We start from the raw sequence: 26,204 nt of genomic DNA on the forward strand, positions 1-26,204 counted from the left end.
GGAATGTCAAGCAATAATTGAATTGCTAATGCTGCCTCAAAAGTCTCAAACCACTACTTGAATTTAAAAAAAAAAATGTCGGATTCATTCAACAAACCGGATAGTTCATGGGATTCTCACAGCGTTGGTGAAGGTGAGTTTGTTAACCACAGAGTTCCAGACAGAGTGCGCCTGCCCGCTACCATTAGAAGTGTAGACAACATTGCATTGGCCAATGAGAAGGAAGCATCTAGAGCATTGAAAGAAGCGCAAGCCAACTTGGACTTCCTGACTGAGACAGGGTATGCGCCAGAATTGCGAAGGAATTTCAACTTTATATCATTAATTGGAGTAGGTTTTGGTATTACAAACTCATGGGCTGGTATCAGTGGTTCATTGATTACGGGTATCGCTTCTGGGGGACCCATGATGATTGTGTATGGAATTATAATCGTTTCATTCTTTTCATTTTGTGTTGTGGTATCATTAGCCGAGTTGGCATCTGCTTATCCAAATGCATCTGGTCAGATCTACTGGACAATGAAGTTGGCTCCTCGGAAGTACTCGAGATTGCTCGCTTACACCACCGGAGCGTTATCGTGGGTGGGATCAATCTTTACTTCGGCAAGTATCACAACCACAACTTCTGTGGGAATTGTTGGTGCCTACGCCTTGTTCCGTCCTACATTTGTGGTCCACAAGTGGATGGTATTTGTGACCTACCAGATTTTTAACATATTGGTGCTGTTCTTCAACATTTATGACCGTCCGTTACCAGCCTTATTTATGGGAACACTTGGTATATCACTTTGTTCCTTTATCATCATCATTATTACCGTATTAGCTATGCATAAAGGGGACTTTCAGAGTGCAAAATTTGTGTTTGTGGAGTTTCAAAACCAGACAGGATGGAGCTCAGCAGGTATTGCATTCATAGTTGGATTAATTAACCCAAACTGGAGTTTTAATGGACTTGATGCCGCCACACATATTGCCGAAGAGTCATTCAATCCAGCTGTTGATGTACCCAGAGCTCTTATCAGTACGGTTATCATTGGATTCGTGACGACATTTACTTTTTGTATTGCTATATTCTTTACCATAACGAATTTAGAAGCAGTGTTGGCGTCCAACACAGGTATTCCAATTTTGGATATTTTTCACCAAGGAACTGGATCAAAAGCTGCCGCTTTGGGATTGGGAATCTTGATATTAGTTACAGCATTTGGATGTAATGTTGGATGCCATACTTGGTCAGCAAGAGTCTGTTGGGGATTTGCAAGAGAAAACGGTTTGCCATTTTCAAAATTCTTTTCACAGGTTAACACAAAGACAGGAACCACAGTGAATGCACATTACTTTTCATGCTTCTGGGTTGCTGTCATTGGATGCATTTACTTGGGTTCCGATACAGCTTTTCAGTCAATCTTGGTATCCTGTGTGATGCTTTTATTATTGTCGTACATGATTCCTACCCTTTGTCTTATTTTTCAAAGAAATAAGATCCGCCACGGACCATTTTGGTGGGGAAAGCTCGGATTACTTTGCAACATTATGCTTGTCATTTGGACTATATTCACGACGGTATTTTACAACTTTCCATCCATTATGCCTGTGACTTCTGGTAACATGAACTACTCCTCAGCTGTACTCGGCGCCGTGTTTCTTATCTTCTTCTGTGATTGGATTATTCGTGGTCGCAGAGAATTTGTCGACATCGAAGAGAGGGAGAGACATAGAGACGATTATACACATGAGCTTTCCAACCAAGTTTCAAAAATTGAAGCCATTATGTCAAATCCTCAAAACGGTATGGATAAAGTAGGTTAGTGAATATCTTTGGTTTAATTAATACTTATTAAGTTTGATCCTTTTGTAGTTCCCCTCTTATGAAAGTGGATGCGTTTGATGTATCATAGCTTCAATCGTTCCACTACCTTTTAGGTCAGCTTTCACACTTTGTGTTGTATGAGATAGATGCAGTGATGGCTTGGTTGCCCCTTTTTGGCAATTGTTTTAAAGTTTTTAAAATTTTCACAATTACAGGCGTCTTTCTTTTTGTATCAGTCACTTAGCCAAGAGAATGTAACTTTAATCTTGCATCCATGACTTAAGCACAACCTATTAAAGATTCTGCTCAAAGCAGACGTGAAGTTAAGGGGAAGAAAAAAACTTAATTTCATAGATACAAGTGAGGCCTTTTTTTTCTAAAGGTCTACTACCCAAGGCTTATCTTTAATTTATACGGCGGAAGCTGAGTCTGAAAAGCGGATGTAGATACCTAAAAGGGGAATCATTAAAAGAGTGGGGAATTTTTTTAGAGTTGTGGCAAATGCAGCTTCTTTTAAATAGTGATTTCCCCACTATTAATTCTAAATTTAGGTTGTCGTGTGCGTAAAGAGCGTACCAAAATGACTGGTGAGATTACGTTTAAACCAATGTGCATAAATTTATTGCCCCGCTAATAAATCTAGTCGTCTGCCAGTATCATTATAAATCAAGGGCACACCCATCAGGCCATTAAAGAAGCTTAAAGCTTGCAATTGATGAAGGGTCCTCGTAACCCTTGCCTTAAAACACATGTCACATATTGCTAGAGTGTCAAAGGGTATGACATAAATTGAAAATTTTTGTATTTCCGCAATATACCACGGACACAAAATTGAGTCGCAGTGTCTCCCCTCCTCCTTTTATCTCGCAGAATGAAAGGCATTTTGAAGGATGTGCATTGTCCCACTATTCAATCCGACACTTCAGTCGTCCGTCAAACGTATGCATGATGGGAAACGCACACAATCACCATTGCGCGCTCTTTTCACTACTCCTTAACGGACTTCCCCACACAACACTTCCATAAGCCATAAAAAGAGCTTCCAAACACTCGTATAGATAACGGAAACGGTTATAAATTTATTGATTATATAAGTTTGAGCGAATTCCAATTCTACACCGCTACTACCTACTCTTTCTTTACACTTATCCATTCAAATAAAATGCCAGAATCATTCATCAAACCAGAGGCATCATGGGATATTCACAGTGTTGGCGAAGAGATGGTTGGTCACCATCCTCTTCCGGACAGAGTCCGTCTGCCCACTACCATCGTGAGTCTAGATCATATTCCAATGTCCAACGAGAAAGAAGCTTTTAAAGTATTGAGGGAAGCACAAACCAACTTGGAGTTCCTGGCCGAGACAGGATATGCACCAGAATTGCGAAGAGGTTTCAGCATGATTTCGTTAATTGGAGTTGGATTTGGTATCACAAACTCGTGGGCTGGTATCAGTGGCTCTATGATTGCTGGTTTTGTATCAGGAGGACCCATGATGATTTTGTATGGTCTTATAATTGTTGCATTCTTTTCCCTTTGTGTTGTATTATCATTAGCCGAGTTGGCATCTGCTTACCCAACTGCTTCTGGTCAGATATATTGGTCCATGAAGTTGGCTCCACACAAATATTCAAGAGTTTTGGCATATATTACAGGAGTCCTTTCATGGGCTGGGTCGGTTTTCACGTCCGCAAGTATTAGTATCACAGTCTCAATGGCTATCATGGGGATGTATGCATTATTTCGTCCTACATTCGTCATCAACAAGTGGATGACATTTGTGACATACGAAATTTTCAACATCGTAATGCTGTTCTTTAGCATTTATGAACGACCACTACCAACCTTATTCATGGGAACTCTTGGCCTTTCAATTGCTTCCCTTATTATTGTTATAATTGTTGTATTGGCTATGCACAAGGGAGACTTTGACAACGCAAAATTTGTTTTCGTCGAGTTTCAAAACCAGACAGGATGGACCTCATCTGGTATTGCTTTTATAGTTGGGTTGATTAATCCAAACTGGAGTTTCAATGGACTTGATGCCGCCACACATATTGCCGAAGAGTCTCTCAATCCAGCTGTTGATATACCAACGGCTCTTATTAGCACCGTCATCATCGGATTTGTGACCACATTCGCTTATTGTATCGCCATTTTCTTTTCTATACGGAACATGGATGCTGTTTTAGCATCCAACACTGGCTTTCCAATCTTGGATATTTTTTATCAAGGCACGGAATCGAAGGCAGCAGGAGTTGGAATAGTCATTATGGTAATAGCCGTCTCAACTGGTTGCATTGTTGGATGCCATACTTGGTCAGCAAGAGTCTGTTGGGGATTTGCAAGAGAAAACGGCTTGCCATTTTCAAAATTCTTTTCACAGGTTAACACAAAGACAGGAACCACAGTGAATGCACATTACTTTTCATGCTTCTGGGTTGCTGTCATTGGATGCATTTATTTGGGATCTGATACGGCGTTCGCCTCAATACTTCAATGCTCTGTTATGTTTTTGTTATTGTCATACATGATTCCTACCGTTTGCCTTTTGTTCAAAAGAAATAAGATACATCATGGCCCGTTCTGGTTGGGAAAACTAGGGTTCGTTTGCAACATTATACTTGTTATTTGGACTATATTTACAACCGTCTTCTACAACTTTCCATCAGAGATGCCTGTGAATGCTGGTAACATGAATTACTCCTCAGCTGTTTTTGGAGTTGTGTTTGTGCTTTTCTTCTTTGATTGGATTATTCGTGGCCGAAAAGAATTTGTTGATATTCATGAGAGGGAGAGACATAGAGATGATTTGACGAATGCTCTATCGACGCAAGTTACAAGAATTGAAGGTTATATGTCGCATAGCTAACTGGATTTATATATATATATATTGTCTTGTAAATGCTATTTTATTGGGGTGGGTTAATTGTGTGGTTGTAAAATAATTATACTCTTTTTGCTTTTACGTCAGCTTCTTCAATTCTAATTCCATTTATGAACACCTCATCCAACAATTGGAGCTTCTCCTTCTACGAAGAAAGTTTTGACATATCAGACGATGAAGAAACTCCTTTGTATGAATCTAGCAAAACCTCGATCTTAACTGAAGAAACCGAGGAATTTGTGGTTGAAAACGTCAACGAGGTTCCAATGAGTGTTTATAATCCATTTCTTTTAACTAAAATGAATTACTTTAAAAGAAAATCATCAAAGGTCAAGTTAAAGGTGTTTGACAAAAAGGTGGTAGTCTCCAAGAATAAGGTTATCAAGAGTATCCACCCATTGGACCAAAAAAACATGAAAGTATTGTTCTGGCAAAGTACTGATCATTTCAATAGAAGGAAAGGATACCCCACGGAGCATTTGCTATCCACATTTACAACAATGGCTGGCTGCAAGGCCAACAAAGTTACTTTGGTTAAAGAGCATGGCAATAGCTGGTATACAGTAGGCGTGTGATGCACAAAAGTGGAAAAAAACTGAGGAGAAATAAAAAAGAAAAAGAAATGAGAAAAACAAAAAATGAATATTACAGAGCCAGTTTTTGTCTACAGAACATCAACGGAAAACAACATGACCAAAGATCACGAAAATGGTGACTTCAAAAGTATGTGAACACTAAACGCGAATATTACATGACAGTACTAACATTTTTCAAAGTAGGACACCATGACTTCAATGCTATATTGCCGGATTTATTCACCGTTTATCAACACACCAATCCTGAGATCGTAAGTAAAGAAGTCTTGCCCAAGAGCTTCCACGAGCCTAATCCCGATGCCATTCTTTCCTCATTGAAAGAGCACGATTCAAAAGAGTTTACAAGTATAACCCGTCAATATCAGGATGGAAAATATAATTCATCACCATACAGGTTGTATCACGATATCAAAGTAATTTCTTCCATCTTATTGAAAAAAGAGGCTCAAGGTTCGAATGCTTACAAGGAAATCGATTTCTTTTACAAGTTTGCTACTGAATTGCTTTTAAGAGAGGTTGGCACAATCATTCAAACCACCGCATCAAATGATACTACCAACGAGCTTGAGACTCAGCTTGAAGACGAATTTAATAAAATCTTGTCTACTTACACCCTTGCTAATGGTGAGATTATCACGTACATTTCCAGGTCAGAGGAGGAAGACTATCAAAACCATTCCAGTATTTACAATCCACATCATCCACCTCCAGTTAAGCAAAAAATACAACCTTTATTTTCATCAATTATACACAAGTCGAGCTTGGACTTGACGCCGACCTTAGTGGCTGAACCATTCACTGTATCAAAGGTTGTACCCATGGTAAAGGATTCCAACTCGAATAATTTATTGGAAAATATCTCACCTTCAAGTGCTACAATTCCACCCCCATTGGAAGGACCAACTAACATCTTGCATGATTTTTTTCATCCAACTTGGTACACCGTTGCCATGCCCAATTGGTTGACCTACAAAGCGTTAAGTTTAAAGCCAAGTCTTGAATTGCCACGATATGCCGATCTTCCACTTGCTTCAAATGAGCCTCCCATGTTGAACCTATTGCGAAACCACAGTAACGAGAAGGGAAGTGCAAGCTCTTCGTGGGGACTGGGTCACAACTATCAATCATTTGCCCCAAGCAAGGATGGCAGAGGTGCAGTGGTTTCTGACCGCCTTAAAGCCAACATTTGGTTGAACCACATTGGTCTTTCCGAAATTGAAAAGCTCAAGAATAGTTTCATACATGAGGGAGAGGCAATGGATGAGGATACAGAGGTGGAGGATGTAGAAGGAACGCAAGTGGAGCCTACAAAAGTGACTGAGAATGGACAGGAAGCGGAGCAGGCAGTTGATGAGAAACAAGAAACAGCCGCCAAAGTCAAGCATGAAGAAGAAGAAGAAGAAGATGATGATGAAGAACCGGTAATTGGCTTGACAAATTTGATAAAATGGGACCCGCAAGAAATAAAGAATCTCGAATTTTTAAAAGAACACCGCCAAGATTTGTTGAAACCATTGACACTACAACGTTTAATCTCAAGCTCGTTATTGAAACTCAACAACTTGCGCCAAGAGAGGTATGTTAAAAGTGACCCAGTTAATCTTTTACAACCAGATGATAAGGAAAAGCAATTACACAAACGCGTACAATATTTGATATTGGCTGCAATGAAATTGCACAATGTTAGTCCTAGTAGCTTAGGTTTCAAAGTCAGTAACAAAGTCCCCACCTTAGTCAGCGAGTACAATGGGACTTTACCAGGCATGCCATCCTCTCGATCGTTGATTGGATCAGGGTCACAATTCACATCCAATCATATTACAAAACCTGGTAGATTACCCAACTTGCGATCATCCTCTACACGTGGAAGAAGAAGATTTCACTAAGAATTCAATGTTTGTATTACTAAACTAATAAATACTGTATCTTTTATATGTCAGCGCCATTGGCAAAAGCAATGATCAAGTAGATATTTAGAGCTGTAATTATAATCCAAGTAAGGATACTCGTTATTTGTAAAAGTGTTCCATTCTCATATGTGACTGGTTTCGATAGCGTGGCACCGCCGTTCTGATTAGATGAAAGCAATGGACTGCTTTCATCAGAAACATCATCAGTTCTGTACACCACCATGTACTTCTTTTTGCATGTGAAATAAATCAATGGTGCACTAACGATTGGTAAAATGAAACTGAGTACAACTTGAGAAGAATTCATCACCTTATTGACACCTTCGCGGCCAAGAATTCCAATGACAATAAGTACAGGCACGATCGCAATTACTCGGGTCATGATTCTTCTTTTCCAAGGAGCAATTGTCCAATTGATAAAGCCTTCAGAAACAATTTGACCCGCCATTGTACAAACGATTCCTGCACTTTGACCTGAAAACAACATACTCAATGCAAACAACAATCCGGCAGCTGGTGAAATATAACGAGACAACATCTCATATATGGATAACAAATCGGCGTCAGCTGCATCAGGTTTGCCATAAAGGGTGGCTCCAGCTACGATCAATATAGCTGAATTGACAAACACAGCGACAAAGAACAATGACAAGATCAATTCAACATATGAGTAGTTTAAACAATATTTTATTGCTTCATATGATGGTTTATATTTTGATACGAGCATTGAGCCATTAGACAAGCTTCTCAATCTTGACATGGGAGTAGATGCAGCGACATCTGAAGTATCGTCTGTAGCATTAGATGTGATTGCTCGCGGCGGGACATTGTCAGAATCAATAAGAACCTCTTCCTTCAAACCATTTTTCTCATCAAAATCCTTCAATCTTGGTTGAACCAAAGCCGATCCCAAGAATAATGAATGGGGCATAACAGTGCTCCCCACAATCCCACAGCTTATAAACAATGCATTCTTTTCTCTAAAAATGTCTTTATTAACAGGTAGAAATCCCTTAAATATTTCCCACCCTGCACCAGGCTCAAATGGACATTTAAACAATTCCAAAATAAAACAAACACAAGTGGCCATGACTAAAATGGAGACCAATATTTCAAATATTTTAGTCTGTTTTAAAGAACCATCTTTGTGATATGCCATCAATATGATCAATACATCAAGTACAGTAATAAGCACACCATATAACAAGGGTATACCGAACAAGATTTCCAAAGATATTGCTGTTCCAACCACCTCAGCCAAATCAGTAGCAATGATGGCAATCTCAGCACACAAATACATAAACAAATTCCAGTTAGGAGTCAAATTCAAACGACACATCTCAGCTAGGTCTAAACCGGTTATTGTCCCCAATTTTACGCATAGCGTTTGTAGAATTACAGCAAAAATATTCGACATGAAAATGACAAAACATAACTTGTACTGATACATTGACCCACCGGATGTTGAGGTGGAGTAGTTACCTGGGTCCAAGTATGAAACCGAGACCACTAAACCTGGGCCAACAAAGGTTAGGTACTTCTTAAATGTTTGCACAATAGATTTGATTGCTTGATGCATGTTGAAATGAGCGACTTTTTTTTTTTTCACTGTCTAGTGATGGGTTATAGCTAGGGAGCTTGTATTGAGTTTGGCGAAGACGACTAACGTATCGTTGATGATTGTTTATGGGTATGGGGTACTTGCAATGTAAGATTCGGAAATGTTTGGAGATTTGATTTTCACGATTCCCCGATTTTTCATTTCGCGTTTGGAATGATATACGACCGTTGCAGATGGACATTGAAAAATATTTCAACTTGAACAAACAGGGAGAAACAAGAGTTGTGTTTAATCAGCAGAGAAGAGTGCGAAGTGATAAAAGTGAACGATTATCGGGGCCATCCTAGTTCCTCCTATCAATGGTATCTGATTGGCTGTATGCTACCAACTATGTACGATTAATTTCTTTTTCTATTTTAATATTTTTTTTCGCGATTGAGTTAGCGAATAACGAGCTAGCTCTTTGGAACTAATTATACATGCTTATATCACGAACATTGATCAGGCAGCTGACTATTTGCTGCTCTAGGTCACTTACACGATGTGCGTACTTACACAATTGGTCAAGATTGTACTCTGCGGCAACATCAATTCACAAGAAAGCGACACCAGACTCAAATACGTTAATATACAACTTGAACAACTACCAAAGTAGCTTCCCACAAGACAAGGCATTGAACAAAGACATTACAACACTCAAGCAATTGATATCTAACAAACATGAACCACAAGCATTCAATATAGCCGTCTTGTATGAATCGCCAGAAGTACGCCGAAACTCCAAAATTATGGAAGTACTATTAGCTGATCCATTGGCGTCTAACAATCAAGTATGGTTTGAACGAATAAGAAAAAGGCATGGATTGACAAAGTTTTTTTTTGGAAATTTCACAAAGGATTTAGTGGATGAGAACCATATTGAGTGTCAGATCCCTTCGCCTTTGCTAAGTGGCCTTTACCGAAACACATTCCATAATGAAGCTCCAAAGACGCCCAATGATTTGATTATAGAGGAGTTTGATAATTTCACCCAATTGGAAAACAGGATCGGTGACTACATGTACGTTATCTATGTTACTCATCAGTTCAATGGTTTTTCTTCCAACTTGCCTGCCCCTTTAAAGGATAGGCTTCTTTTGCAAGTCATCGACAATACGGAATATTCACCTGCTAACACTGAACTGTCTCCGCTTTCGATAGAAGCGGGAATACAAACCCATCTAATTAAAATAAACAGCAACCTTGCATATGATGGAATTGTTCAATTCATAGAAAGAGATGTACATGCAGCTGATGAATACATGGAGAGTATGACGAAAAGTAACGTTTACGAGTTGTTCAAGTTTATTGATCATTTCCTGAGAACAAACATCTTGACTAGTTGGTATTCTGCGAAAGTCATCAACTCGATACAAAACAAAATCAACAAATCCAATACAGCCATCAACGAGGGCTCGGAAGTGGTAAAATCCGAGATTGCACAATTTGGCCAAATGGTAAACTCAGAGCTACAATATGAATTTATCCCACAAACAACCAACTTTGTCCAGAAGAAATTGTCTTGGTGGAAATTGTACTATAAAAACGACAACGTTGAATATGACTTGAAGGATTTCTTTAGTAAACACTTTATGAACAAGGGAATTGAAAACTACAACTTTCTTCGGGGCAAAATCCTTTCATCGGATGAGATGGTCGAGAATCCCCTTTTAGAGTTGAAGAATGAGATCGTCAACAGACGAGTTACTCTGGAAGTACAACCTCAAGTGTACTCAATACTAACAAAGGCATTTATCTACTACCAATTACCCATCTCAGTCATTGCTGCTCTATCTTATCAATTTTTTGAATTCAGTGGCAATGCGTGCATAGCTTTGTTCAGTTTAGGATGGGTATTGGGATTCAACCAAGTATCCAGAGATTGGATCAATTTTATGACCAAATGGATGAACCAGTTATTCGAAGAAGTGAGAATTACTGTAGGTAGTAAATGCATTGACAATGGGCTTTTAAAAGAGTCCAACGATCAAGTGGTGATTATCGATTCGGAGAACAAGACTCGACAAAAAATTCTTCACGATATAAGAGAAAAAGTTGTAAATAAATAAAGTCTAATGAATAAATACAAATCTAGCCACTATAAAGATGGAGGACCTTCATCGACTGTGGTGGCACTCTTTGCTCCCTTTAACTGCGATTCCAATCTTTCAAACTCCTTCATGGCAATTTCTTCTTCAGGGTCCAAAATTTGTTGCACTTCTTCAACTTCTTCAATATAATGCTTCAACATGCCTTCAATCCCGCTCTTTAGCGTGTCTTCACTGGAACTGCATGACTTACAAGCACCTTGTAATTTCAAAAATACAGTACCTGTTTCTTCATCAAAACCCTTGTATTCAATATCTCCACCATCATCTTGTATAGCAGGACGTATCCTTGTTTCGATAAGTTCTTTAATCATCAGTACAATCTCCGATTCATCTTCATCCTCCAATGCTTCCTTATCTTGTTGAATCTTGTCCACAAGTTCGTTAGTTATTACTGGTTTGGCATCTTTATGTTCTAAAAATTGCTTCATAGTATCAGTAACCTCTTGTGATAAGTCATGCCAGTCGTAATTATCAAACTTGTTCACTGTTAAAAAGTCAGGTCCTAGTAAAATTGATTTGATTCCAGGAAGTTTGAAAAGTTGTAATGCCAATGGTGAATGGATGGCTTGTAATGTTGAGGTAAACTCGAATGTCGTGTTGTCTATAGGTAATATCGGTTTGTCTGGGGAGATGAATTTCAAAGCATTTTCGTTCGGAGTAGATGCTGTCTTGATGTGGAGAAGACGCCTAAAGATGGCGGCGCCGGTAACATTTCTAAGCGTTGTTCCTCTCGATAACATCATCATAGTTGCATGTGTATATGATGATGAGTATGGTAAGCTGTAAGTGTGTTCCTATTTGCAGAATAAACCTGCTTTCAAAATGTGATTAATAATATGAAAATTGAAATTGGAAATTAAAGAAGATGACCCATTTGGATAAGCACCCGGTAGCGCAAAGTGATACACTTACGTAATCAACCTCTTTTATTGGCTGTGAGGGTACATCAAATTGGACTGAGAGTCAGAGTGTCTACGCACCAGTCTTGAGAGAGAGAGGCAAGGCTGTATCTGAATAGCTATAAGTAAATCTTTGTAACTTGTCATTCTGTATTACCTGTAATTACCCTGTATAAAAGACTTTTAGCCAGCACCAGATCACTGATGTGTAGCACATTGTATACCCACCAGCATTGTGATAGCTTGACTCCGAAATCACTTAATGAGCTTCTTCTTTTTTGCTTAAATCAATGTATTTACCACCGTTCTTGAATCTTGGATTTCTTGGATCGTTAATAAATTCATCAGTGTTGGAAGCAGCAACTGAAGCTTTGTAGATCAAGTAGTATGTGACACCAGCTAGAGTTGAGTAGTTAGTAAACGGGTTTTCGAAAAAAAAAGGAGTCACACTGTTGGGCCTTGAAGTGAGGGAAATTGTGCGATGCACATAAAGGCGTCGTTCTTCAAATATATCCAGGCCTGTCTCACTAATTGAACTAATGAGCTTCATAATCTGTGATACCTAGAACATTTGGAGGTCAATTGGTAATATCCTTTTTTCGTGTTTTCTCTCCTTCTGTTCAAGGACATGTGGACTGAACCCCATCACCGAAATTGAAGTTTACATACCTCCGACGGCAAATGGCCAGTAAGTCTTTAAGACTGGGAATGGGTATTTTGGAAGTGATGGCATTGTAATTGATTCTGAATATGTATGATTTAGAAGCAAATAATTCTCTGTCCTTCTCTCTCACTGTTGTTGAAATTTTTACTCTCTCTCTTTCTCTCTCACTGAAACAAAATTTTCTTTTTTTCGGATATTCAAAACTTTTTATTTCTTTATAATTGGACAAGAGTTATATACAGGATAAGATTTATTATATAAACCATTTCATGGAACAGTTACAAGCATTCATTGATCAAAGAGTACCTGTGAAAAAGATTAATATCCCAGATGAGTTAACTGACTATTCCTCACAATTGGTAATTGCTAACATCATCAAGCCACAACTTGAGAATAATCCATTCTACTTCAAGAGCCTACTTTCACAGTACATAAATTGTATTGAAGCGTTGAATCAAGAGACATCAGATGATATATACGAGCTATATGTTGATGGAAAAATACTCAATGCAAAAGAATTACCACCAGATGTTCCCGATATAATTAAATACCATATAGGTGGACTCAATAATAAGTCGTTTACCGATAATGATGTTGTTGTCATGAAGGAGATGCCGAGGTTGATTTCTGGAAGTAATACCACAGGGTTACGAACTTGGGAGGCCGCGTTGCTCTTGTCGAATATACTTAACGATAAGGAAGCTTGCGCAAAGCATTTTTCCAGATCCTTGAAAGGCAAAACTGTGGTTGAACTAGGTTGTGGAACAGGTCTATTGGGACTCTCTTTGGCCAAACATTACCATCAAAACTCACCCTTGAGAAAAATTGTACTCACTGATGGCTCATCAACAGTATTTGATAACATACATGAAACAATGAAAAGAAATAACTTGTTGGACTCTCATGTCCTTCAATGCCAACAACTAATTTGGGGCGAGCCCTTAACTATTGAGGACAATGTCGATGTGCTCATTGCCGCTGATGTAACATACGATTTGACAGCACTTGAACCACTATGTCGTACCATTGATGACTTTTTCAAGCTCAACCTGTTAAGTTTCGCAATTATTGCTGCTACAGTGAGAAATGAGGAAACAATTCTGCTGTGGGAAAAAGAGCTCGATAAGTGGTTTACGAATCGCTGGGAGATCACAATACAAGAAACTAATCCTTGTGCAATATCGGCCAATTGCTATTTCGATGAGAATACTCCAGAAATACGTGTATATACTATAAAGGTAGACTAAACTATACTCAAGCTCTTACACCAAATGCTCTAATTCTCTTTACACCACCATCTGGGATAATTGTGACCTTAATGTGAGAAAGAGCTTCATTGTTCTTGATGGTGAACTCGTGCTCTTTGTCAGCGCTTGTTTTTGAATCAGGAACAATGGTGGTCCATTCTGCTTTGTCAATGTCATTCTCATCCTTAACTGAGGTCCCCTTGACATTAATTTTCTGTGGAAAGTTACCTCTGAAATGAGCAGTGTCAATAACAACCTTTTGCAACTTGGCAGGTGCTCCTAATCTAATCACAACCCAATCTGTGTGGCCAGGTTCTCTTGACCTCTTTGTCTCCCAACCATCACTCATGTCGTGACCTCTACCAGGCAACAACAAGTTATCAGCAGTACCAAAGTGCTGGTCGCTGACTTTGATAGCAACTCCTCCATTCTTGACTGATGCAAAGTCAATCACGTCTGAGGACTCTTTAGTTACTGGAACAACGTGTCCATACAATCTGAATCTAGCAATACCCCCATCTGGGTACATTCTCAACCTGGCGTGAGTGTAATTCTTTTCAGTGAGTTTGTCTCTTGCAAAAAAGTGTTTTTGATTTGGCCCACATTCAGTCTTTGGAATCACAGTCTCCCAATCTTTATCAGTGAGTTTGTCCAAATCACTATCATTGAAAACTTGTGCAGCTTCAACAGAAATTGCTGGTGCATGGTTACCACTGAAAAATGCAGTATCCACTTCACATCCTATCAAGTTTGCCGAACTGACACCAAACTTGAAAATAACCCAATCTGCTTCCTCCTCATTGTGTCTTCTTGTCTCCCATCCATCGTACCATGCTCCAGCGTAAGTGAATTTAGTAGCATCTCTAATTGGTGGCTTTGGTTTAATTAAGTTTTCCGCTTTAGCAAACCATTCATCAGAGAATGAATGAATCTTTCCATCCAATTTTTCTCCGATAACATCAACATACTTGGAGACTATTTGGTCTTTAAATTGTTGCTCTGTTAAAACTTTAGACATTGCTTGCTTTCAGTATGACTTTGAATATTTAGTAAGTGGATTAATTCCTGTAATGATGAGGTGGTGATGAATGGTTGTTTAGTAATGATGAAGAATTTTTTTTGGAATATTTATACCTCAATATACATTTCGGGAACTTCCGAATTGATCTCGAGATTTTTTACTGTGGAGTTAATTTACTAATGTGGCGCGCGGCTCACATATACTGATACACTCTAACTTGGGAATGTGATATAACTGAACCCCGCTTTGGTGGATACTTGAAAAGAATTGGAACCATGGAAAGAGTCTTTGTTCATGGACATGAGTTCTATGTTGTGTTGTAAAATTTTGTTTTGCGCAAAACCCCGATTAGATATTGCATCGGACATTAGGCGCACAGAGGAAATTCGAGTTGTAGGGGTTTCAAGTGTACTTATATTATATTTTCCGTGTAGGAGGAATAATAACTACTGTAGCATTACAGGGGGGGTCTAGACTGCATTCCCGTCAGAGTCTGAAGACTTGTAGGAGTGTTCGGCAATAATTTTCTTCACTCAGGACACAAAAGTTAAAAAGATTGTTCCCTTCCGACAATATTATCAAATACGTACCTTTACGTAAAACAAGTTTTCATACCTCCTTCCTATATACTCTAAGCCTATCCAACATTACAGGTGCTCGGAAGTTTTCAACGGTCTATCGGTTCGGTTTTTCCTTTTCTAAGCCTCACTAGACTGGTGCAATAGAAAATGCCCAATTGCTAAAATTAGTATGATTATGTAATCTTTCACCGGAATTATAAACATCCGTCATCAAAACAAAAGTCATCTAAGAGTTTCACCCAAAAGTTTGAATCCACCAAAAGGGTAACGTGCTGGTTTAAGACAGCTCATCCATTTCACATATATCACCTACATAGAAGTCCCGCTAAAATCACTTTGCTATGGTTAATTCACGAGACGAAGAGGAAAACATTTCATTGAGTTCCATTTCATCATCAGCTGCTTCTAGAGTATCACCAACCAATGCAACATATCCCATTCCCTTCAATCCAAAGTATGAAGACACCAGCGGCAATGATGTTGTATGTAACGCATATTATCCCGAAGGCGATAATCGTAATATTGGAAGCACAATCATAACCGAAGAGCCTACTAGAACAAAACCCTTGTGGAGGAAAGCACTCGATGTCGTTTATCCATATTATGTTCTACAGCATCTAGACTACAAGTCGCTTCAGGTAGTTTCTCAAAGTTGGGCGCAATTATTCTCGGCAATGATATTATCAATTGTGCCGGAAACAAGCCAGTGGCTTGGAGGTGCTCCTTACTTGGTTTTGATTGTCTCTTTTATTGGAATAGCCGGTGGTGCATCCATAATCCAGAATGTGTTGATTTCACTAGCGATGTTAATTGGAGTGCTAATTTCGTTTGTCCATCACGTTGTCAGATCAAAGATTATAAATGATTTACATGGTGGCATTACTCAACAGGAGCTAGTGCAAAATTTGATATCTGAAGGTGTTTGCCAAATGGGACCGCAGCTTCAAGATTGCGTGAGTGATCAAATATTCAGTGGAAGGTACATTAAAACGAAGGTGGTTGCAATTACCATGATATCAATAATTACAAACACAGTCATATTAGGAAATGTACGAAGCATTCATCCGTTTTGGAATTCGTGCTACATTATTGGGCAAATAGGGAATGTGATCTATTCGTGTTATGGCCATTTTTCTCCCTTGTATCAGCCGTTAGAAATAGGCTATACAGTTTTAAGACCTGTTGGATGTGGCCTTCTTTTGAAGTTTGGAGCATCATTTTTTGTGTTTCCTCTGACCTCGAGTTTCAAGTACATTGCTGGAACACAAGGTGTTCTTAATCAATTGAAACAAGCGTCAGTGAAGAATATGCGACTTTTCAAGACAATGAAACCATCTGCGCCAAATTTTGCAAACTACAAGGCTTTCAAGAAGGAAATGACCAGCATCAGAGCCAAGACAGGTCCATTGGAGGTAATAGCCTCAACTATATGGTTGGAATACTCTTATGGAAGGTTTGATGTCGGTGATGTTGGACAGTTTAGATCACTAGCCAAGAACTTGGTCACCGCTACTGCAAGTTATGCTCATTTTTTCCAATTGTTACAAGAAAGAACGTTTTTTGCTAAAGATGATTTTCGAATGGCCAGGCGAAGATCAACTGTTTCTTCTTTGAGTCACGGACATGCAAAAATATACAGTGCATTTCAGGACTCATATAAGAAAGTAGGAGAGTACGAGCACAATAAGCGTATGAAAACGTTACGACATCGATTTTTGCACCACGGTCAAGGAAATAGATTATTACCTGATGAGATTGATGAAATCGCTAAGCATCTCACAGCCAAACTCAGTCCATTGTTGGAGGTATCAGATAAAGCGTTGGACGTTGTGCTTGAATGGATCGGTGCTGCTAATAATTTCAGGTTTTTTGCTTTAGCCCCATGGGAGTACAAGAAACATGTAGCAAAACAAAAGGAAATGGCGGATAAGGTGAAACAAACCAAGCAAGAAATATTAGACACACTCGCAAAATTTGAAGACATTGATACATTGAAAGAAATGATGATTGATGAAAATCATAGTGAAGAATGGTTGTTGTTTTTGATCAGTCAAGGGGTGCTATTTCTTCAAATTGCTAGACACCAGTGTGAGAATATTATCAAACTATTTGACCTATTCATTGACTTAGATGAGAGGCGGCCCACTCCCACGTTTATCACATATTTCACAAAAACCAAGTATTCCAAACCACGACATTTGACAAGTGATCTTGATGCAGATGTTCCAGACTATTTACACAAGGATATACAGACGAGAGATGCCGACAATTTACCACCAGCAAACCTTTTTCAATATATTGGGCTCTACATTACAAAGATTTTTTACTTTTTGATATCGGATAAATTTTGGTTTTGGATCCGTGCCGGTGGGCTCATTTGTGTAGGCGCAATACCTTATTTTGTGAGAACGACAGCACATTGGTACTACAGTATAAGAATGGTTTGGCTTGTGATTATGATTGCAGTTTCCATAAGTGAGAGTACTGGACAAACCACATATGTGTTTATGTCAAAACTTATTTATACATTTTTTGGGTGTTTAATAGGACTTGTGTGCTGGTATATATCGTGTGGAAACGGTGCCGGTAACTACTATGGATATGGGGCTGTGAGTGGTGTTATCTATCTATATTTGGTCTTTTTCAGACATTTTTCGGTACATCTGACGCTTTTACCTCAAGTTTTGCTTGGTGTAACGACAATCTTGGTGTTGGGTACTTCCTGGCTAGATGCCAGTGGAAGTAAGCAAGCCAACGTTAGCTACGGTTGGAAGCCAGCTTACTTACGTTTTATTGGAGTGGTTATTGGTTTATGTATAGGATCACTAACGGCTGTTCTTCCCCAACCAAAATCTTCAAAACATATTGTGAGGCAAATCTTGGGATCATCATTATCAGAAGTGGGTAATATCCATTGTGATATTGCCAAGTTTGCTGTGAAAAGATGCAATGACCCAACTTACCACATTTTAGAGAGACACGACATTCTTTTGGCTCGATTCAGATACCACTTTATGAGGATTGCTCTGTTGAATAAACTTTTAGTTCCGTTGAAGTTTGAACTTCCAATTTCAGGATATTGGCCAGAGTCGAAATACTTACGTCTTCAAGGATTGATTGCCGACACTGTACAATTGTACTTGATGATGTTGGTGGCGATGAATGAGCTTGAAGATCCAGCTACCTGGGTTCCCATTATAATGAAACGTGTCGGGTTCTGTTACTCAGAGTTAGATGCTGAGCTTTTTTCCCTCATTCATATGGCTTCAGATGCAATCAAGACAAAAGATGCGTTGCCAAAAATCACCGAGGCTAATATAGGCTTACGACATATGGAATTACTTAGTCGTCAATGGGGCATAAACAAGGTCTCTTTGAGTGAACGTTTTTACAGTTCTAAAACTGTCAAATCGAATGACCATAGCGCCATAACCGACCATTTAGATTACCAAAAGTTTTTCAGCCGCGATGGACAATTGAACATACTTTCGTTGTTAATTGGGCATATGATTTACAACAGATTGGATGAGATTATGATCGTTGTCAAGGGACTTGTTGGTGAGATGTACGACTTGGATGAGAATATTTTGATTGATGATGATACTGAAGATGAAGAAGCTGCCGAGGATATAGAAACAGGGTAAAATTTACTTAAACCTAATAGAGATTATTTTAAAGAAAGTGTCCGTGAATAATAGCTCGGCTTCGCAAGCACGAAGTTTATCTGGTGTTCCTTTCTAGCTTTTGTTCAGAAACAAACGCAAAGTAATTAGCAGCCAAATTGGTGCAAAACCCTCTTAAAATGTACAGCTTTAGCTTGTAGCAATTTTTTTTTTTCAATATCTAGCCTGATGTGTTATGTTCTACGCCTGTGCTAGCTCCAACCTCAGAGGTAGAGCGGTGACCAAATTTGTAGATTGTTGCAAAAAGAAAGACAGGGTGCGTGTAACTGTGATCAAAAATACTGTCTTCGTTTTTTCAGCTTTTTTTTTTTCAGAGAGGCAAAAAATATTCTGTGGGTCCGTTAGATTTGAATTAAAAAAGTGACCTGATATAAAAGCATTAGTTGGACAACTTGTGGCAAGGCAAAAAAATTACAATGAGTCTTTTTATATCACGGAGTAGGAGAAGCGTTGCAAGTATACTAAGACGATCTTTGCCAAGATGTGTGCCAGTGGCGAGAAGATCAATTCATTCATCATCGTATTTACTACAGAAGAATCAAAATTCCGATGATTACGAGGCTCAATTAAAGAAAATGAGACAGAGGTTTGAGAAAATGTTCAAGAAGCATGATCTACCGGCTGCAACTCTTCCTGAAATACAACTCCCCGTTGATCCATTTGATATAAGATACCTCGACAGAATGGCAGTTGTTTATAAGTTTATGTTGCAAGAGTTTGAAAGAAAATGTGATGAGTTTGAAAAGTCTGGGGGACTCATAATATTGGACGACGACATAGCCGAAAAGGAGATAAAGGAGATCCAGGACTCATTCACCAGACTGCATCCCAATTTTCTGCCATTGACCAAGGACGAGATATTACAAACCGTGCGCATTTACTACGTCTTGTCAAACAATTTGGAGTACTTGGATCTGTTGAAATTTAGCAATACGGATGTGCAGAAACTTTTAACTGCATTTGACAAAGCAGCCACGGAGACTGAGGATTTGAATCCATCTGATGTTGCCCGTGACATGAATCTCAATTCCAAATCCGTACAGCTTTGGTTCAAGATCTTCAGCACGATTCTTTCAACTCCGTATGCAGTTGATGGAAAGAAAACGTTTGCCCTTTGTCCCAACGAGTATCAAATAATTAACGATTTTCAAAAACTTAAGGAAGTGTTAAAGAAAAGGCATAACAATAGCGATATATTCTCAACCTTCTTCAAGCAAGCAAGTGAGAACGACAAGAATAAAAAGAAGGGAGACAAAAAGGAGAAAAAGGGACCAATTAATATTGAGATTGAGTTTTCTCCGAAGCAAATTGCTCAAGCCGTGGCACTTATCGCTCTTGTTGTCTTTTTCCTCTCCTATACTGGTGGTGACAATGGTAAAGAGATTACATTCCAGGACTTTGTTGCCAACTATTTGAGCAAAAACATGGTTTCTAAAGTTGTTGTTGTAAATAACACGGTGGCATATTTGGAATTGAATGAAAACGGTTTACGCCAGAATCACGCTGAAAAATTGTATTTCAGCATTGGCTCAGTGGAAACGTTTGAACGCAATTTGAGAGAAGCTCAGGATAAGTACAATATCGCCCCACAAATGAGAGTCCCAGTTGTTTATACAACTAAAGGAAACACCACCAAGTTTTTGATCAACTTTTTGCCAACTGTTTTGTTTTTGGGAGCAATTTATTGGATGACGAAAAAGGCAGCCTCATCTATGGGGGGAATGGGACCAATGGGATTTGGAAAGTCCACTGCAAAGAAGTTTAACCAGGAAACTGATGTGAAAATTAAATTTAAGGATGTTGCAGGTATGGCAGAGGCAAAGCAAGAAGTCACTGAGTTTGTAAACTTTTTGCAAAACCCGGAGAAGTATGAAAAACTTGGTGCTAAAATTCCTCGTGGAGCTATTCTTTCAGGACCACCGGGAACTGGTAAGACATTGCTTGCGAAAGCAACTGCGGGAGAAGCTGGAGTTCCATTTTATTCTGTATCCGGTTCTGAGTTTGTAGAAATGTTTGTTGGTGTTGGTGCTTCTCGTGTACGAGACTTGTTCAAAACTGCTAGGGAAAACGCGCCATCAATAGTGTTTGTTGATGAGATTGATGCTATCGGTAAACAAAGATCAAAAGGAAATGCGACTGGTGCCAATGACGAGAGAGAAACCACATTGAATCAATTATTGGTTGAGATGGATGGATTTGATAGTACTGATCATGTTGTTGTATTAGCAGGTACAAACAGAGCAGATATCTTAGATAGAGCTTTATTGAGACCGGGAAGATTTGACAGACATGTCCACATTGATAACCCTGAATTGCAAGGCAGAAAAGAGATTTTTGATGTTCATTTGAGAAAAATCACTTTAGAAAAGGATATTGATCGTGATTTATCTGGAAGATTGGCAGCTTTAACTCCTGGATTTTCTGGTGCTGATATCGCCAATGTTTGTAATGAAGCTGCTTTGATTGCCGCAAGGTTTAATGCTAGTTCTGTGACTTTGAGACATTTTGAATTGGCTATTGAAAGAGTCATTGGTGGTGTTGAGAAGAAGTCAAAGTTGTTGAACCCAGAAGAGCAAAGAATTGTTGCGTTCCACGAGGCTGGACATGCTATATGTGGATGGTTTTTAAAGCACGCACACCCATTGTTGAAAGTGTCAATCATTCCTAGAGGAAAAGGTACCTTGGGTTATGCTCAATATTTGCCTCCGGACCAATACTTGATGTCAACTGCTCAATTGTACGATAGAATGATTATGACTTTAGGAGGTCGAGTTTCAGAAGAATTGCATTTTGCATCAGTGACTGGTGGGGCCCATGATGATTTTAAGAAAGTGACCAATATTGCTCAGTCCATGGTGTTGCGATTCGGAATGTCACCCAAAATAGGAATGGTTAATTATTATGATACTAGGTCCCAAGATGATTTGACTAAGCCCTTTAGTGAAGAGACTAGTAGGGAGATTGATGCTGAGGTGAAGAGAATTGTTCAGGAATGTCATGACAAATGTAAGCAATTGTTAACGGAAAAAGCCAAAGAGGTGAAATTAGTTGCAGAAGAGTTGTTGAAGAAGGAGTTTATCACTCGGGAAGACATGATTAGATTATTGGGCAAAAGACCGTTCCCTGAGACCAATGATGCCTTTGATAAGTACCTTGACGGTAAAGATGCATTCAAGAATGTCAAGCCTGAGAATGAAAAGAAAGATAATGAGAAGGAAAAGGAGGAGAAAAACAATGAGAAGGAAAAGGAAGATGAAGACAAGTGAGTTGGTTTGGTGGAGAGGGACCTCGAAACTATGCTTTAGCTGTTGTAATACTTAGCATACAGTAATCTTGTAGATAGACTAGAATACATGAAATAAGTGTGGTATGAAATCCATAACGTCCTGTATGTAAGCGTATTAGATTAAACTGAAAACAACAAAAAAAAAAAAAAAATTCTTGGTAAAGCCAACATTCGTTTATTGATTCTACAAGAAATGGCTAAGCGAGGAAGAGTACACAAGTCAGTTGATGAAGATCACGATTCACAAGATGAGTATCATGAGGAAGACACGAATGTTGTCGATGATACCGTGAATCAGAAAGAACTCGTGGAGGACGAAGTTGAAGAAGATGAAGATTCCGAAGTTAGTCGAAAAACGAAGAAACGCAAGACGAGCACAGTGAAGGATGAAGAAGACGACGATAACGACTCAGATGCAGCTGTTCATGAAGAGGACGTAGCAGCGGAAGCAGATGACGAAGAAGAAGAAGAAGATGACAATGCCAATGGCGATGACGAAGAAGAGGAGGAAGAAGAGGAAGATGAAGGAACAGCTGCGCCAGAGACTGGGGAAGAAGGCACCGCAACCGAGCCTGGCAAAAAGAGAAGAGGGCGTAAAAAGAAGGAAAAGAAATACGTTTACAACGAAGAAGAAGTTTTCGACGCTGATGGAAACCCATTAAGTACCGAGAACGATGAAGTATTCATCCCCAACGAAGATCCCAAAGGTAAAGAAAAAATTGACGAGTTAGGATACTTGAAAGGCGGTAGAGAATTTCGAATGAAGACATTCAAGATTCTCGGTGAAGGTGATCGATTATATGTCATTTCAACGATTCCTGCACGTATGGTTGGGTTTAGAGATTCATACTTGTTGTTTAAAACCCATCGAACTTTATTCAAACGTGTTTGTGATAATGATCAAAAACAAGACTTGATCAATCGTGGTATTATTCCCAATTCATATAAAGGTCGAGCTGTGAATCTAGTCAGTGCAAGGTCGATTTTTCGAGAATTTGGAGCCAAGATGATTAAAGAAGGTAAGAAAGTGATTGATGATTTCTGGGAACAACGAGCAATTGAAAATGGTGATATACCTGGTGAATATGCTGATCCTGATGAGTTGTACAAGAACAAATTGTCAAATGTGTTGGGTGAAGGTATAGGAAGTGGTGCTGGTGGTACTGGAACTGGTGGCAATGCAACACCAATGGCACCAGCAACTTTAGTTGATTATCAAACTGATCCCACTTGGATATATCAAATTGCATCGCAAACTTCTGAGTATAATCATAAATTGGCTGAGTTGCGTTTACAAGTTGCTACAAATGGGTTTAGAGATGTGTTTACGAATATTGTCCAGTTTCCCGAGTCAACACAACCACATCAATCTAAAATCGAGAAATTTGGTAATGCTTCTACTGAGAATAATGAGGGCAAATTAACTTATGACGTGCTTTATAAAAGCAGAGACATAAGGCGACCAATTACTGGGTTGGCTGATGTGCCAAAAGAAATTATTGATGAGATTGATGACCAAGAGATTAAACAAGCTGTACTTGATCAACAAAAGTACGAAATTGCATCTGTATTATAAAAAGAAGAATAACTAAAAAACATATAAACTAAAGGACAACATAGTTTGTTTGACATTACTTCTTTTGTACTGTAGAATAGTCTTGAAAGATACCTCCTTCATTATTGTGCCTGTGTTTGTTGTGGCAATGGTGCTTGGTTATTAAACACAACTTCTTCATCACCCGATTCTAAATCACTAGTTTCCAAATACCCACCAAAGGATTCATTTGCACCACCAGCACCTCCACCACCAGTACCTCCCTTTTGTCCCATGTTAGCTCTCAATTCAAAATCGACTTTAGTTTTCCGCCTCCCTACATGTACAGTTATATCTCCTTCTTCAACAACTTCTGCATGTTTTTTCGAATAGGCGACTTCAGCTTTAGCTTCTTTACCAAATATTTCATGGTTTACTCTAATATGTTTCGCCAAAGTATCATGACGAGTGAAAATTCTGGGACCAACACCAGGATTCTGCTTAACGCATACATAACACTTGAACAATTTCTTCTTTTTAGAATGGACAGTTTCTTGATGTCGAATTAATTCGTATTTTCTTGAAAATCTTCGCAAGCATAATCGATGAGGTATTTCAGCTGATGGCAATTGACATTCATGAACAACGTCAGGGTCATAATTGGATGATTTGTTAACCACTCTATCATAAGTGGTGGGGTTGACTGGTTTCTTAATAATCTTGTGATGTTCAAGTTTGACATCGGGTCTAAATGTTCTCTTTTGCTTATTTGCGCCAGACACAATATCAGCAACATATTTATCATGATCAGCTGTATCTGGGTTTAATGAAAAGAAACGTTCAGTACGTTCTTTTTCCTCAGCTGTCATTTCTTGATCATCATTCAATTTTCTAATTTTCCTCTTTCTTGATCTAACTCTTGATCTTGGTAATGCTAATGGTTGTTTGATATTTTCATATGAGTAATATTCATAATCATTGAGAAACTTCTGATAACATTCATGAATATCCAACCCTATAAGGTTCAAAAAATGGTAAATGACAGGTTTCCAAGTTAATAAATTGTACAATTCCCAATAATTCAAATTCATGAAAACTGTAGTTAAGAAGCGAATAGTTGCAGCTGATATATCAAGTGATTTGTAGCTAGTGGATATCTTCATCATAACTTCAAAATTTCGTTCAATTACGAGATAAAGCTGCGATTTCAATGGATTAGCAAGACTAACAAAGTCCTGAACAATGTCAAGCAATGCAGTATACTTTTCATGTAAAGCCGTGGTGTATTTAGGATCAAATTTGGCTTCGAATAAAATAGTGGCGATTCTATTCAAGTGGTTGGCATACTCCTCTGCGTCCATAGGGGATGATTTAAGCAAGATTGATATTTGATGTTCAAGTAGTAAATCGTCAACTCTTTTTGTATTTACCGTAGCATTGCTTAATCTAAGGAAAACCAGGTTGATGTCATCTGTAGGAGATTGTTTTAAAGCTTCCAAACCTTTCGCTGGTTCCGTAGAGCCATACCGTGACTCATTGGTAGATGTACTTTTGGAAAATGCTTTGTTTGAATCAATTCCATCCTTGGGTGGTTGAGATGATGGTTTATCCTCTTTTGGTGCTGAGGGGTCAGTTGGTGATACGTTTGTGTTTGCCGATGGATCAGGTGCTTCTGCAGAGGTGGAATCTTTTAATGATTGCCGCGTAGTAGAAGATTCTGCCGAAGTTAGTGATTCAACCGGCTTCTCTGGCGATGGCGAGTTTTGTCCTGGCGATGCAAGACTTATATCCGAATCCTTATCAGGATTGTGACGAGATTCACTGATTGGCTTCTCTTCAACGTCACTACTTGAATGACTTGAAGATAATGAGTCTTCGCTTGATGCTCGATTGTGGCTAATCTCGTACTCTCCTTTCATTGGTGTATATTCAATCTCAGAAAATGCAGAATTTTGTGACTGCATTTCTATGGACGTAAGCAAAAAACTGCGGATGATTGTTATATCCTGTGAATATATCTAATAGATGATAGATGCTATTGATCCTTTATCTGATGTAGTTGTTGGGTAGTGCTTGTGGGTTTCTGTCAGTCAGTTGGTTTGGTTTGGTTTTTATTTGTGAGGTGATTGATTGCAAAAATTTCCCCTTTTATTAAGAACAGAAAAAAATTTAATATATGAATTTTTGAATTTGCAGATATTTGAGCAAAAAAAAAAAAAATCAAACTAAAAATAAAATAATCAAAAAAAAATGCAAATGATCACACTTTTAAAAATGTTTAAAAGTAAAAAAAACTATTGATTGATTAGATGATTGACTGTGTTAGGTTAGATTGTATATCAATTACTTAGGTGATATTTGATTGGTATGTATGT

At 38.7% G+C, this 26,204-nt stretch overlaps 14 protein-coding genes across 14 annotated transcripts; 9 read left to right on the forward strand and 5 right to left on the reverse strand. All coding sequences in view use genetic code 12, as the record gives it.

The window, feature by feature from the left end:
• Positions 1–75: 75 nt before the first annotated feature.
• I9W82_004642 (uncharacterized protein) lies at positions 76–1,809 on the forward strand (the record flags this gene model as incomplete). The annotated part of the gene is made up of 1 exon (XM_067693734.1): positions 76–1,809. One exon carries the CDS (start codon positions 76–78, stop codon positions 1,807–1,809), a length of 1,734 nt encoding a protein of 577 aa, XP_067546125.1.
• Positions 1,810–2,972: 1,163 nt separating this feature from the next.
• On the forward strand, positions 2,973–4,682 carry I9W82_004643 (uncharacterized protein; the record flags this gene model as incomplete). The annotated part of the gene is made up of 1 exon (XM_067693735.1): positions 2,973–4,682. The coding sequence occupies one exon, from the start codon at positions 2,973–2,975 to the stop codon at positions 4,680–4,682; it is 1,710 nt and encodes a 569-aa protein (XP_067546126.1).
• A 125-nt stretch (positions 4,683–4,807) lies between these two features.
• I9W82_004644 (uncharacterized protein) lies at positions 4,808–5,272 on the forward strand (the record flags this gene model as incomplete). The annotated part of the gene is made up of 1 exon (XM_067693736.1): positions 4,808–5,272. The coding sequence occupies one exon, from the start codon at positions 4,808–4,810 to the stop codon at positions 5,270–5,272; it is 465 nt and encodes a 154-aa protein (XP_067546127.1).
• A 114-nt stretch (positions 5,273–5,386) lies between these two features.
• Positions 5,387–7,179, forward strand: I9W82_004645 (uncharacterized protein; the record flags this gene model as incomplete). Its single annotated transcript, XM_067693737.1, has 2 exons — positions 5,387–5,408; positions 5,474–7,179. The coding sequence occupies 2 exons, from the start codon at positions 5,387–5,389 to the stop codon at positions 7,177–7,179; spliced, it is 1,728 nt and encodes a 575-aa protein (XP_067546128.1).
• Positions 7,180–7,222: 43 nt separating this feature from the next.
• Positions 7,223–8,782, reverse strand: SMF3 (putative divalent metal ion transporter; the record flags this gene model as incomplete). The annotated part of the gene is made up of 1 exon (XM_067693738.1): positions 7,223–8,782. One exon carries the CDS (start codon positions 8,780–8,782, stop codon positions 7,223–7,225), a length of 1,560 nt encoding a protein of 519 aa, XP_067546129.1.
• Positions 8,783–9,123: 341 nt separating this feature from the next.
• Positions 9,124–10,872, forward strand: I9W82_004647 (uncharacterized protein; the record flags this gene model as incomplete). Its single annotated transcript, XM_067693739.1, has 2 exons — positions 9,124–9,140; positions 9,294–10,872. 2 exons carry the CDS (start codon positions 9,124–9,126, stop codon positions 10,870–10,872), a joined length of 1,596 nt encoding a protein of 531 aa, XP_067546130.1.
• Positions 10,873–10,901: 29 nt separating this feature from the next.
• I9W82_004648 (uncharacterized protein) lies at positions 10,902–11,660 on the reverse strand (the record flags this gene model as incomplete). The annotated part of the gene is made up of 1 exon (XM_067693740.1): positions 10,902–11,660. The coding sequence occupies one exon, from the start codon at positions 11,658–11,660 to the stop codon at positions 10,902–10,904; it is 759 nt and encodes a 252-aa protein (XP_067546131.1).
• Positions 11,661–12,072: 412 nt separating this feature from the next.
• Positions 12,073–12,546, reverse strand: ATP18 (F1F0 ATP synthase subunit i; the record flags this gene model as incomplete). Its single annotated transcript, XM_067693741.1, has 2 exons — positions 12,073–12,212; positions 12,483–12,546. The coding sequence occupies 2 exons, from the start codon at positions 12,544–12,546 to the stop codon at positions 12,073–12,075; spliced, it is 204 nt and encodes a 67-aa protein (XP_067546132.1).
• A 200-nt stretch (positions 12,547–12,746) lies between these two features.
• On the forward strand, positions 12,747–13,724 carry I9W82_004650 (protein-lysine N-methyltransferase; the record flags this gene model as incomplete). Its single annotated transcript, XM_067693743.1, has 1 exon — positions 12,747–13,724. The coding sequence occupies one exon, from the start codon at positions 12,747–12,749 to the stop codon at positions 13,722–13,724; it is 978 nt and encodes a 325-aa protein (XP_067546133.1).
• A 7-nt stretch (positions 13,725–13,731) lies between these two features.
• On the reverse strand, positions 13,732–14,742 carry I9W82_004651 (allantoicase; the record flags this gene model as incomplete). The annotated part of the gene is made up of 1 exon (XM_067693744.1): positions 13,732–14,742. One exon carries the CDS (start codon positions 14,740–14,742, stop codon positions 13,732–13,734), a length of 1,011 nt encoding a protein of 336 aa, XP_067546134.1.
• Positions 14,743–15,667: 925 nt separating this feature from the next.
• Positions 15,668–18,970, forward strand: I9W82_004652 (aromatic acid exporter family protein; the record flags this gene model as incomplete). The annotated part of the gene is made up of 1 exon (XM_067693745.1): positions 15,668–18,970. The coding sequence occupies one exon, from the start codon at positions 15,668–15,670 to the stop codon at positions 18,968–18,970; it is 3,303 nt and encodes a 1,100-aa protein (XP_067546135.1).
• Positions 18,971–19,425: 455 nt separating this feature from the next.
• On the forward strand, positions 19,426–22,275 carry I9W82_004653 (m-AAA protease subunit; the record flags this gene model as incomplete). The annotated part of the gene is made up of 1 exon (XM_067693746.1): positions 19,426–22,275. The coding sequence occupies one exon, from the start codon at positions 19,426–19,428 to the stop codon at positions 22,273–22,275; it is 2,850 nt and encodes a 949-aa protein (XP_067546136.1).
• Positions 22,276–22,488: 213 nt separating this feature from the next.
• Positions 22,489–23,871, forward strand: NPL6 (Npl6p; the record flags this gene model as incomplete). Its single annotated transcript, XM_067693747.1, has 1 exon — positions 22,489–23,871. One exon carries the CDS (start codon positions 22,489–22,491, stop codon positions 23,869–23,871), a length of 1,383 nt encoding a protein of 460 aa, XP_067546137.1.
• Positions 23,872–23,972: 101 nt separating this feature from the next.
• Positions 23,973–25,793, reverse strand: FGR15 (Fgr15p; the record flags this gene model as incomplete). Its single annotated transcript, XM_067693748.1, has 1 exon — positions 23,973–25,793. The coding sequence occupies one exon, from the start codon at positions 25,791–25,793 to the stop codon at positions 23,973–23,975; it is 1,821 nt and encodes a 606-aa protein (XP_067546138.1).
• Between the last annotated feature and the right edge of the window lie 411 nt (positions 25,794–26,204).

This window comes from Candida metapsilosis (assembly GCF_017655625.1).
Source record: "Candida metapsilosis strain BP57 chromosome Unknown scaffold7, whole genome shotgun sequence".
NCBI lineage: Eukaryota > Fungi > Ascomycota > Pichiomycetes > Serinales > Debaryomycetaceae > Lodderomyces > Lodderomyces metapsilosis.